The 13,621-nt window shown below is 42.1% G+C and overlaps 1 protein-coding gene across 1 annotated transcript; it reads right to left on the bottom strand.

Moving 5' to 3' along the window:
• Positions 1-35: 35 nt before the first annotated feature.
• Positions 36-13,600, bottom strand: dzank1 (double zinc ribbon and ankyrin repeat domains 1). The gene is made up of 18 exons (XM_023983101.2): positions 13,259-13,600; positions 13,037-13,153; positions 12,701-12,854; positions 12,311-12,440; positions 11,871-11,919; positions 11,277-11,383; positions 10,781-10,863; positions 10,544-10,661; positions 10,005-10,118; positions 9,550-9,642; positions 8,461-8,583; positions 8,036-8,200; positions 7,344-7,587; positions 6,630-6,733; positions 2,622-2,705; positions 2,219-2,346; positions 1,856-1,930; positions 36-1,508 (listed from the first exon to the last, which is right to left on the bottom strand). The coding sequence occupies exons 2-18, from the start codon at positions 13,143-13,145 to the stop codon at positions 1,340-1,342; spliced, it is 2,049 nt and encodes a 682-aa protein (XP_023838869.1). The 5' UTR covers positions 13,146-13,153; positions 13,259-13,600; the 3' UTR covers positions 36-1,339.
• Positions 13,601-13,621: the final 21 nt, after the last annotated feature.

The following is a 13,621-nucleotide window of genomic DNA, read 5'->3' as shown; positions in this document are numbered from 1 at the left end:
CACTTTGGATTTGAAATGATACAATGACTATAAGGTTAAAGTGTAGACTGTCAGCTTTAATTTGAGGGTATTGTCATCCATATCGGGTGAACTGTTTGTCAATTATGTTAGTATTACGGAGTAAAAGCACTGTAATTTCTAGAGTGAAAAGGATGCCTGTACAGAATAAAAAAAAGTATACAGCAAATAATGTGGCAAAGCAATACATTTTTTGTTCTGAATACAAAGTATTATGTTTCGGGCAAATACAACACATGACTGAGTACCACTCTCCATATTTGTAAGCATAGTGGTGGCTGCATCACGTTATGGGTATGCTTGTTATCATTACGGACTGGGGATTTTCAAGTTAAATAAAAAATGGAATGAAGCTAAGCACAGGTAAAATCCTAGAGGAAAACTTGGTTCAGTCTGCTTTACACCAGACACTGGGACATGAATTTACCTTTCAGCAGGACAATAACCTAAAACACAAGTCCGAATCTACACTGGAGTTGCTTACCAAGAAGATAGTGAATGTTCCTGAATACTTATGTAAATGAGATACTTCTGTGTATATTTTTCAATAAACCATTTCTAAAAACATGTTTTCACTTTGTAATTATGAGGTATTGTTTATAGATGGGTAAGAGAAAAATATGTAATCTATTTTAAATTCTGAGTGTAACAACAAAATTTGGAATAAGTCAACAGGTATGAATACTTTCTGATTAAGTGTATTTGTCCAAATACTTTTGGTTCCTTAAACTGAGGGGACTATTTACAAAAAGTGATGTAATTTCTATGGATGAAAATACCCTAAAATTAAAGCGGACCGTCTGCACTTAAGCATAAGTTATTGTTTTATTGCAAAGCGCTGGAGTACAGAGCCAAAACAACAAAAAATGGGTCACTGTCCAAATACTTTTGGACCTCAGTGTACATGCCTCTTAGAACTAGTGTTGGTTACTATAGCATGTGTACCATTATTATCATCAAGTTCTATATTGCGCATCTGTATTCAAATCTGTCAGTGAAGGCATTGGTTCGATTGTTTTGTTAGTATTAGCAATTTACAAGAATTGGGTGTTTTTCCTCAAACGGTTGTAGATGTTTGTAGCACTACAGTACATAAGGTTGGGGTAAATTCCTTATCAATCCAATTTCTGGAAGTTATAATTGATTAACAGAGATTCAAGATAATTGATGAATGGTCAATTCAGAAAATAAGGCCACCATGGAGAAAAGGTTACATCCCAAATGGGACCCTGTTGCCTATTTAGTGCACTACTGTTGAGCAGGGCCCATAGCAGTGCACTTTAGGGTGCCATTTGGGGGCCGCACACAATTCTCTCTGTCATCAGAATGCATCTAGGCTTGGGTGAGTCCTAGGTTTGACCAGTCTGTCTAGCATGCCCTGACCCATCTTAGCAGCTAGTAGAGACACCAAAGGGCTGCAATCTGAAGTGACCGCCAAGTCATAGGCCGTCAGACCTCTGTCGTTCTTCTTCCGAATGCTGGCGTTGCATCTGGAAGGATTGGGATGGGATAAATTAATTGACCCTGGTTATGTACAGCAGGGTTTCCCAAAATCTGTCCAGGGGCCCAACCTGGGGGCACATTTAGTTTTTTGCCCTAGCACTACACAGCTGATTCAAATAACCAACTCATCATCAAGCTTTGATTATTTGAATCAGCTGTGTAGTGTTAGGGCAAAAAACAAAATGTGGCCCTAGGACCGAGTATGGGAAACCCTGATGTACAGTATTTTGGAAATAGTAAATTCCTGATATGGGCTATGCAATGGCTTGGGGCTGTCCTACGTGCACTAAACCGGAGCATGCAGATATAAAGTATATAGCTGGTAGTCTCTTACCCTAATAGTGTCTCTGCACACTGTAAGCCCTTACTCCCAAGAGCAGCAGCCTCATGCAGAGCGGTGTTGTTCACCCTATGAAAGAAGAAAGAGAGAAACTTAACCTTTTTTAAAGTGGAAAGACACAGGAACGAGAATCCCAGGTCCAACACCTCAGAGTATTTTCAGCATGAAATTTATACCGGTGCGATTAATGGTTGGATGCAGCTCATGCACATGTAAAGGCTGCTACACACTACGCAGACGGAGCTTAGTTTGCGTAGAGTTTTTGTGTAGCACTTCGGGAGACAACTTCCGACAAGATTCTCCGGGGGAATCTGAATAAAAATCTGAATTACTTTAATCCGTTAGCACTGTACTTACGGCCCAGACTGCCGGTTGACGTCAGCTCCCCTTTGTACCAGCACAGGGAGGACCTCGTGGTGCTCGTGCAGCACAGCAACAACCAGGGCAGGGTGTCCGTCGCACCCCTGGCATGAGGGATCTGCACCCTGGCACAACATCGCAATGTTAGGGGCATTACAAGCATAAAATTAGATTTAATTTTTTTACCATGCCGACCCGAAAGCTGCAGTGCTGGCTCTGATATTCCTTTCACATGGATGTAACAAGATTCCAGAAACTCTGGAATCTGTGCAACCAGGTCAGCGTAGTACAGTTCGGTTCGGCTATATCAGTCGGTGTAGTTATTTCATGGTCCTTCGAGACAGAATCTTAACTAGCATCTCAATATGAACATTCCTTTTACCAGCTTTGATTAAGTTACCTCATCAAGCAGTTGCTGGACCACAGAGATCTCCCCCCTCCCGTCTGGACCAACTTCCCTCAGAAGCAGACTGTCTTTGGATGGCTTGGAAATATAAATAAATTATTGTCATAACAAATTAAGTCATTGGACATTAACACCATTCACTTACAGTTAGATATGCAGTGACCTAGCACTATTGTGAATGTGTGCATTGAAACAGATCATGCCCGTGAAATAATGCAGTTGGATTAAACTGAACTGCACTGCGGAAAGTTTGCACTTTTCCAAGGGCACAAACGACTGTAAACAAAAGTATAAAGCTATGGTTCGGTCCAGAAACAACCCCAATCCCTTAAACCCTCGGTACCTGTGGCGATCTGAAAGGATTTGACAGGGAAAAGCAATATGCCTAAAGTCCTACCAAGCCTATTGGAGAGCCGGGTGGACCATATGTGATCCTCTCAGATCTCCACAAGGGCTTGGGGTTGTTTCTGGGTTGTTCCAAGTCCGAGCCAAAGCCTCAGCTAAGAAAAAGTCCAACTCACAGGCGGTTTCTGTGCAACGTCAGAGGTCCAGCTCTGGTCCACCTTACAGATATAATGTGTTGTAAGACTTGTCATAAACATCTATGACACCCCCCCACACAATTTTGTCATATCCAATTGGTAGTTAGTCTTTAAAAAAAAAAATGTTTTATTTAAAAAACATATTTTTTGAATTGAATATTCGAAACATACAATATACTTGCAGTGAAGCCGCTCAATAACTACATCATACCAGTCATCCAACAGATTCCCATTCAGAGCGATACACAGAAGCATCCAGGGTCAATGCCCTGCTCAAGGGCATGTTGACCAATCTACCACCAGGCCAAAAAACGTGAACCCGAACCCTCCAAGATCCCCCCCACAGTTCCCCAATAGCTGTCTCTCAACCATTTGAGACCCCTCCCACAGTCCCCCCCCCAGGAAGAAAAATAAATTAAAAATACAATTAATTCCATTCCCCACCAATTACAATGCACCAATTACAATGCACCAATTACAGTCCAATTACAGTCTTGTCCCATCGCTGCAACTCCCGTACGGACTCGGGAGAGGCAAAGGTCGAGAGCCGTGCGTCCTCCGAAACACAACCCCGTCAAGTCGCACTGCTTGACACAATGCACGCTTAACCCTGAAGCCAGCCGCACCAATGTGTCGGAGGAAACGATGTACACTGCGACACAGCCTGGATCAAACCAGGATCTGCAGTAACGCAGCTAGCACTTCAAAGCAGTGCCTTAGACGGCTGCGCCACTCGGGAGGCCAACACCCTTTTTTAACGTCTTAGTGACACTAATGATCTTATGATGATCCTGTCTAACTTACAGTTATAGAAATACAGTTGATGTGGGAAGTTTACATACACTTAGGTTGGAGTCATTAAAACTTGTTTTTCAACCACTCCACAGATTTCTTGTTAACAAACTATAGTTTTGGCAAGTCGGTTAGGACATCTACTTTGTGCATGACAAGTAATTTTTCCAACAATTGTTTACAGACATTATTTCACTTATAATTCACTGTATCACAATTCCAGTGGGTCAGAAGTTTACATTCCGACTAACGCTAATGACTGGTGCTCTTAAAATATATTACCAGCTTGTGGACAATATCCTAGAATAATGATGTCATGGCTTTTGACGATAGACATCTGAAGTGCATAATTGAATATTTATGGAAGTCAATTGAGAGGTGTGGCTGTTTAGGACCCTTGAATATTGTATAGGTTCAAGGGCCTACTTCAAACTCAGTGCCTCTTTGTTTGACATCATGGGAATAATCTCAAAAGAAATCAGTCACTGACGACGTCAGAAAATTTATTTGAGTAGATAGCCTCTTACAAAACAAAGGTGAATCCATGAATTTCATGCGCCTTAGGAGGCAATTTACGTCATACGAGGTCTCTGTAAGTATTAATTCACGTTCAATCTGTCTAAGAAAACCAAAATTTTAGGCTCGCAAGTATAAACACAATACATGGATCTGTCTAGAGCACGTCGGTACCTAAGTTCCGATCAGGTGGGAAGGGAGACGCGTTTCTGTCTCCTAGAGATGAACGTACTTTGGTGCGAAAAGTTGCAAAAGTCAATCCAGAATACAGCAAAAGGACCAAAGATGATAATCATCTGGTTAGGTAACAAGGACTAAATAAAGTAATTTATATCCCACAGTAATAACGAATGCTCCTATATTGGACATAACCTGTTAGAGCTGGAACCGACTAACTAGAAACAGGAAGAACGCATCGCTACCAAAATACCCGCCACAAAAAAGCCAGACTACATGTTTGCAACATGCCCATGGTCTAAAAGATTCGTACTTTTTGGAGAAATCGTCCGTCTGATGAAACAAAAATAGAACTGTTTGGCCATAATGACAACGTTATGTTTGGTGGAGAAGATTGAAAAGGGAGGCTTGCAAGCGGAAGAACACCATCCGCAAACGCTGAAAGCGGATGGGTGGGTGGCAGCATCATGTTGTGGGGTGCTTTGCTGCAGGAGGGACTGGTGCATCTTCACAAATAGAGAGGAAATTATGTAGAATATTGATTATTGAAGCACATCTCAAGACATCAGTCAGGATAGTGTAATAAGCTTGGTCCCAAATGGGTCTTCCAATGTGACATGTACCCCAAGCATACTTCCAAAGTTGGCAAAAATGGCTTAAGGCAACCATAAAGTACAAAGTTATTGGAAGGGCCATCACAATGCACTGTCCCAGTCAATTGCCTAAGGTTATAGAAAATCTGTGTGGCAGAAACTGAAAACAAGCGTGTAGCAGCAAGGAGGCCTACAAACCTGACTCAGTTACACCAGCTCTGTCAAGTAGGAAAGGTGGCCTCAAATTCACCCAATTTATTGTGGGAAGCTTGTGGAAGGCTACCGAAACGTTTGACCCAAGTTAAACATTTAGGCATGCTATAATACTAGTAGAAAGAGGAAGGAAGGGAGAGCTGCTACTTGGTACACTATAGTATATTTTTGGTAAATAGAAGGTTTGGCTCTTTTATTGGTACAAAGGGGTATAATTTCGCTTTTAAAACCGACGCGGTTTCAGCTGCAATGGCCTTCGTCAGGAGAGATCTCGGCCGCCGAAACGCGTCGGGATTGAAAAAACTTTTCTGATTGGTCTATTGTGATACATTGGCCGTTATATCTATACCAAGGTGAACTCATTTTGTATATATTAAATCATATGTAAGATGGCCTTGGTTCCTTATAAATACTTTTATATGGCTAATCACCAAAAATACTAAATTGAGGCTGAATTTGTAACACTTTCGACCATATGCTGGAATGTGAATGAAAAGAAATACAGACGCTGAAACCTACCGCAATTCGGCCTCTCTCTAACCTAATATTATATTCTGTATATATTAAAATTCACATTAAAAAGCGTAGTTACCAAGGAATAACCACAGAGTGTGTGTAGGTGATCCTAAGCTGACCTAAAGGCATACAGCGACAATCTTCTAACTGGGCATTCCAAAATGTGCATTGGAATTGTGAAAACTGAGGTTTTAAATTGTATTGGGCTAAGGTGTATGTAAACTTACATTTACATTTAACATTTACATTAATGTTCAATTTAGCAGAACGCTCTTATCCTTAGTGGACGCCGACTAAACATAATTGGTGCTAGGTTCAAAACGTTATGATATCCAGTGAACAACCACTTTAGCAATAGTGCATCTACTTAAATGCGCTTTTTAAGGTGTGTGATTTACAGTGGGGTTAGAAGGATTACTTTATCCTATCCTAGGTATTCCTTAAAGAGGTGGGGTTTCAGGTGTCTCCGGAAGGTGGTGATTGACTCCGCTGACCTGGCTTTGATTGATTGATTTGATTGACTCCGCTAACTTCCGACTTCAACTGTACACACAGGTTCATACAAGCTAATAAAACATTCTGTATCTGTTTGTTTTCAGTAAAGTATTACCAAGATTATAGCCCGGATTAGTTATGAGAGAGGCTGGTCATACCCGGCCCATGCGAGGCTCCCCTATGAGAGCCCGAAACTCAGTGTTGTTCTGAGTGTAGCTGCGCAGGTGAGCACACACATGGTCCAGCTGCTTCCTCCAGTACCCTAGAGAAGAGTGAGAGAGCGATAAAATGGAGAACGAAAGTGTCAGAGACAGTTTCTAAAAAAAGAGTCCCCAGCATTTATTTTACTACTTCGTGGTGCAAGCAATAAAACAGTAGAAGAGGTTCCTGCCTTTCCATGGGAGTTTTTCCTAGCCACCGTGCTTCTGCATTTGCATTGCTTGCTCGTTGGGGTTCTAGGCTGGGTATCTGTATAGCACTTTGTGACAACTGCTGATGTGAAAAGGGCTTCATAAAAGAAATGTGATTGATTGAGAAAGTGGTCAGCTCTGTGGCAGAGTCTTACTAACTCTGCTGGGAGGCCTGGGATTTTGGGGCACAAAAAAATGCTCTCGCCCTGTGCTTTTGCCCTGTAACCACATGGTCGCCAGTTCAAGCTTCACTGCGGCTTTTCTCCCTCTATCGCTACATTAGGGTTAGTAGTGCTCTAGGATAACATTTCCCCTAGGAACAGATCTAGGATCAACTTCCTCTCCCCCAATCCTAACCTTAACCATTATTGGGGAAAATGCTAAATTGACCCAAGATCAGCATCCAGGGGCAACTTCACCCTACACCAGTTAGCCGTTATTTAGCCACTGGCAAGCGGTCACCTCTGCCTGGGCTTATAGCTGTGAGCAGTGGTCTGCGGTCCCTCATCTGCTCCTGTCTCCTCAGCTCCAGCGCCACCTGCTGGCCCTTCCTGTGGACTTCAGTGCCCGACGGGTAGAACAAGCCCACCGTCTGAGTCTGCTGGTCCGCCCGTGCTGGTGCCGGGGCCAACGCCACACCGGGGGAAACGGAGGAGGGCACAGCCTGCCAGTTGGCAGTGGCACCGTCAGAGGTGTGAGTGGACATCTGTTGAGAGAGGGAGAAAGAAAGAAAGAAAGAAAGAAAGAAAGAAAGAAAGAGAGGGGGAGGAAGTGTGATAGACAGAGAGGGGAGGGGGGTGAGAAATAAGGAGAGATTGAGAAAGATAGAAATGGAGAGAAATTTTTATTTATTCAATTGTGGGAAGGATGGCTCTCACAAAACACTCAGAGAATGTACCACTGTATCACATTTAGTGACTAAGAGTGCGTGCACACACGTGTGCCCTTTTAACAAGGGTTATTAGAATCAGGGTGGGGCTCAATATAATTTCAATTCAGGAAGTAAACTGAAATTCCAATTTTCCTCAATGATTCTCTGTGAGAAGAATACGGAATTGGAATTTAAGTTTACTTCCTGAATTGACTGAATGGAAATTAAATTGATCCCCAACCCTGTTTAGATATGAGTAAATATGGCAAGGTGAGGGACGTACTCGCTCCAACTCCAGTTTCCCCCCCATGGAATAGGCAAGGCTGGCACGTGACTCCCCCCTAGGTGGCCCCTCCAGAAACACCCCACAGGAGCCACAGAAGTTGGCATAGGGGTGGCTGCTCGCTCCGCACCGGGAGCAGATCAAACAGCTGACTGAATGGCCAGGCTGGCAGGGAGGGGCACCAGTTTACAACAGAGAATGAAATGGACAGAGGATGAAAGGTACACTTTGTGAAGAAAATGTGCGTGCTTGCTTCAGCTGTCTAAAAGTATGTTTATGGTAGTGGAAGAAGTTTAAATTGCTAGAGGCTAATGTTAACCTGGTGGAACCAGTCTCATTGCTGCTTTCAACATTCTGTTTTAGTGAAATGGATGGAAGGTTGAATGGATGGAGGAACAGATGGTTGGGGCAAGTAGTATGCTTACCTTGGAACCGCACCAGTCACAGAAGCGCGCATCCGAGTGGTTGACCCGGCTGCACTTAGAACAGGACATCATCTTGCCTGCTCCAGATGGAAGTGGCGGGGCACTCTGACCACCCAAATCAGCCTAGACAGAAAAATGTCAAAAAACCTACGGTAGCACCTTGACTTCTCAAGAAATAAAATCTAATGTGTACAATCACAACATGTAGACCAACATCTGATCATGCACAAGAGTCACTACGTCTCTCACAGGGTGGGTGCTGGAGAGCTAGTGGATGTGCAGGCTTTCGTTCCAGCCCATCACTAACACCACTGACACCAGTTGTCCAAACTGAAACCATGACTAGATCATTATTTGAAACAGGTGTGTTAGTGATGGGATGGAACAAAAGCCTGCAGACCCAGTGGCTACGTACTAGTAATAGTAGGAGCGGAATGGGAGAAACCTGGTTGTATAAACTCCTCGTGGTAGTTCACGCTCTTAATATGTTGAGAGAGATACTTCTCAGAAGGTAAGTGTGATATTCAACTATAAAATATTTGAAGTGTAGTTACATTCAACTGGCTGTCTGGAGCATATTATACAATAACTAAAGTATATATGTACAGTATATATGTTTTATTGTCACATACACCGGATAGGTGCAGTGAAATGTGTTGTTTTATAGGGTCAGCCATAGTACAACGGCGACCCTGGAGCAAATTAGGGTTAAGTGCCTTGCTCAAGGGCACATCAACAGATTTTTCACCTTGTTGGCTCGGATATTCAAACCAGGCAGCAACCTTTCGGTTACTGGTCCAACGCTCTAACCGCTAGGCTATCACGAAAATCTTATCTCTCGCAAACTAATGTAAACGCCCTCTTGAAACACTAGCTGCACCCTTGAAAGGCTTGTAATTATATGCTGCGGGTGGAGGTTTTTCAACTTGAGAAGTGAGTTTACCCAATTCAACTTGGTTACATTTCTTTGTAGTTTGCTTGCTTTCTGACTAATTTCATACTACAACAAAAACCTAGGCATTTATACAAGTCTAAACTAAGCCTAATAAGGATAATTAGGCTACTATAATGCAATCAATGAACTCTTACAGTGGGTGGCTGCAGTAGTTTAGTTTCACAGGTGACACAATTTGAGATATGCGGAGGGTTTCCAGTTCCACATGACGGACAGATCACCTTGTTCTACAGCACAGAAAAAAGGAAAGGCGAGTGGACAGGTGTACACACACACACACACACACACACACACACACACACACACACACACACACACACACACACACCACACACACACACACACACACACACACCACACACACACACACACACACACACGCACACACACGCACACACACGCACACACACGCACACACACGCACACACAGAGTGCAAGTGAAAAAAACTATCCATTTACACTGCTTTGGATTGAAAAGGTAAATGTTAACACACCTGCAAATAAAGTAATCTATATTCAAACGTGTATATGTGCAAAGTCACAAGGTGTTTGAAAGCGGAGTGTTTGTGGCAGTAAACTTGATATTTACCTGGAGTCTTAAGCTGGCCTGAGGCTGGAGCTGGGGGCTCATGGGGGCCTCACATACCACACATGTGGGGGTGTTGACAGGCACCATTGTTTTACAGTGGACACACAAGCCCATCTAAAAACAAAAGAGAACCCAAACCTGGGCTGGTAAACATTGAATTGAAATGCCAGAATGAACACACAGGCCAAATTGAACATTGAATTGAAAGGCCTGAATGAACATACAGACCTGTTATCCTTGGGTGACTTAAGGGGGGAAAACTACTGAAAACACTGAATAACACTAAACTGCATTTCAATTTTGCAGCTATATACTGCAATATTCAAAAGTATATCCAAATCCTTTTTGTGATTTTCCCTGAAATTATATTATTTTGTGGTGGCATTTTTCTGCATCTTAAAACAAACACAGTCAAATTAACCTAATGTTAATTGCCACACTGTAAAATGTGCATACAATCAAAGAGTAGGCCATCAACAAAATGTTAACAATAGTAGCAGTTTCAATAGTAGAAGGTGGTTTTAGGACTGGGGTGATACCTGTCCACCCTCTGTGGGTGGCAGCCTCTGGCCTGGCACAGGCAGCACAGCGGTGCCACACTGCAGACAAAAGCGGGCAAAGGGGTCTGAGGGGCGATGGCTCAAGCACTTCGCACACCTGGGGAAAGGTAGAAGTTGCGAGAGATCATTCGCTTCTCCATTAGAAACAATCTCTCTGCATCTTTGTCTCATGCTTTTTCTCTTTCTTTCTCGCTCTCTCGCTTTCTATTCACTCACCTCAGAAAGTCTGTCTCCCTTTGGATCCTTGACATTTGAGTGCTGCTTAGGTTTTTGAAGGGACTGTCTTCCAAGCTTGCATTCTGAAAGACCATTTAACACCAAATAATGAATGTTCTGTGGCGTTCTAAGTAAGGAGCTGTATTTGCTCATATGATTGTCATACCATCTATGCATGGTATGACAATGACAATAGGCTAACTTGGAACACCAGGGTTGTGGGTTTGATTCCCGCATGGGTCACAATGTATTTGTTAACGCTTAGCAGATTCTGATAATTGACCATATTACAACCAGTCACCATCATCCCCGTAATAATGATATAATATAATTGATAATATAAATATAATTAAAAACCGGGTGGTTCGAGCCCTAAGGGCTCTGCGTTGGGTCGTGCCTAAGAACAGCCCCTAGCCGTGGTATATTGGCCATATAACACACTCCCTCGGGCCTTACTGCTTAAATAATATTCACAATATATTTTTGGTGAATGTACCAGTGTCTGAGAACGATGTGAAGACATGGGCTCCGGAGCAGGGGACACAAGCCCTAGACGGCTGCTGAGGAACCGTGGACCTTTAGGGGGCCGGTAGGTCTTTGGCACTAAAGAGGACACACATTACCTATTACCAAAACGTACACGCTCTTACACTGCATAACATTCATAAACTATCAAGAATCCACTTCATATTATAAAGGGTATTATTGATAGCTTATGACAGTTATAAGGTTTATAAGTATTATATGAATCTCCATATATATAGTAAATGTCCGTTTGACAGTGTTCGCACCATTGAGATCCTATTCTAATTTCCAATTCTATGGTATGCACTGACACAGCAGCTTGCACTTATTGAGACAAGCATTTCGAAATGCTGATATTGAGTTTATAACAGTGTTTCACATTGCACATGAATATGATATTTAGTACTTACATTACAGTATGACAGTTGTATGGTCAAGTAAACACAAATATTTTTATAGGGAAGAGGGAAATAGCCCTTTAGGGAAATTGGTATTGAGCTATCTTTGTGACGTTGTTTAGGCAGTGTAAATTGCTCATCAGTAAAAGTTATTCAATTAGACATACCTTGAAGCTTCAGTGAGGCATCTCCAGAACCGTTCGCTGTCCCCATCTCCTGTGAGAAACAGTACAATACAATAGACCCACAGTAACAGTATACTCAGCTTCCCCTCAGCTTGTTCAGAACACATATTGATGCAGATGACAACACAGTTGTTTGAATGCTCCATCATTGTAATGCATATACAGTTTTCATGAGAATGCCTTAGCGCTTGATATAGCCTAACATGCAATAACAGTTGTGTCAGTTATGTCACGTCATTGCTAGGCTTCCCCAGAAAATCTGTGAAGAAGTATTACGTTTTAGTAAAGTTTTAGAGATTCATAGCAAATTTAATGCAGACTGGCAATGTGACATATCTTGTCATAAGCTGTTGACATGTTACATGTCAAACTTCACACAACATTGAAATGAAGTGTTAGCATGCAAATATGCCTGACTATACCTGTCTAGGGAGGTCCCGTTCATACTCCTTTAGAAAGTGATCTTCCTTGTCCTCAATGGAAGGTGGCTCGTTTGAGGGCACATACTCCACCAGAAATAGCTTGGTGACAATGGCACTCTCTCGACCATCCCTAAGGCAGATAAACATAAGGTCAGTTGCAGTCATCAATTATCCATAATAGCAATTATTATAACATAACAGCACCAGACCTCAGTCAAATAAGCATTTAGGGTACCCTTGATTTTGCTTGGGAGTTTGCACTTTTGGGACTATTATGTTGATTCAATTGTACAGGGAAAACGAAATAATATTTGACCCAAGACTGAATGGCAATGAAACAATAAATGTCTTTGTGTGATATATTTTTGTAGAATCCTTTCACAATCCAACCTGGTGATAGCCAGAGCTTTGACTGACACTTTGCCCTCAGGTAAGCGTATTGGTCCGCTATACTTCAAAGTGCTGTTCTCTCCAAACCCTGGTCTCTTCGTCACCTCTGGTTTAGTACCATCCAGAGTGTAGTAGATAGTGACATCTGGGGTATCTAGGCAGCAATATATGTTGTTTGTCAAAAACCTTTGAATCTAGGGCAGATGTTATCTATCAGTGCATTGTGGATCTCATTTTTAAAAATGAAACAATGTTCAAACATAAAAGTGGTACATAATATATATTAATGTTTACTCTAGCAACATCCACACATTATGGATACACGCATGTTTTCACCTGATTTGAGCTCAACAGGAGTTGTGGTGTCTATCTCATGCTTGGCTTTACCAGGAGGGGGGATTCGAATCGGTATGATGAGAGGCACCACAATGCAACCGGCTGCCATATTCGGTCCTATAATAAAAATGCATTCGGCTATAACAACCTTTTCATCAGTCCATTGCAAAAGTCACATGTTTTATTATAAAATGTTTAATCGGGATAAAGGCGTTTTTCTACCTGATATAGATGCGTTGATCAGTGACCACTGATGTTTCAATGCCTATTCGACGCAGCAACGGAGAAACATACTCCTTAGCAACCACCACAGCCAATGGCAGGATTCACAATGTTTTCATTGTTTATTCTCAACTTTCATTATATTAGTTATAATTTTGCAATTCCTGAAATACTTGTTGAACTTTGAATGCTCGCGCCATAGAAATGTAATTCACTGCGTTCTATGCATGTCTTGCAGGCTCTTTCATTATATTCAAGTCAACCATTATCTAAGCATCTTTGTTATTGTTACAAAATGCACCGACTGCTTTGCTATCACTCACTAAATTCAAAAATACTGATGACAATAGGCTGAGAAAAGAA

This window comes from Salvelinus sp. IW2-2015, linkage group LG1, assembly GCF_002910315.2.
Source record: "Salvelinus sp. IW2-2015 linkage group LG1, ASM291031v2, whole genome shotgun sequence".
In the NCBI taxonomy this organism is placed as follows: Eukaryota; Metazoa; Chordata; class Actinopteri; order Salmoniformes; family Salmonidae; genus Salvelinus; species Salvelinus sp. IW2-2015.
The sequence above is the reverse complement of the archived record's forward strand: the minus strand, read 5'-3'. Positions and strand labels throughout refer to the sequence as shown.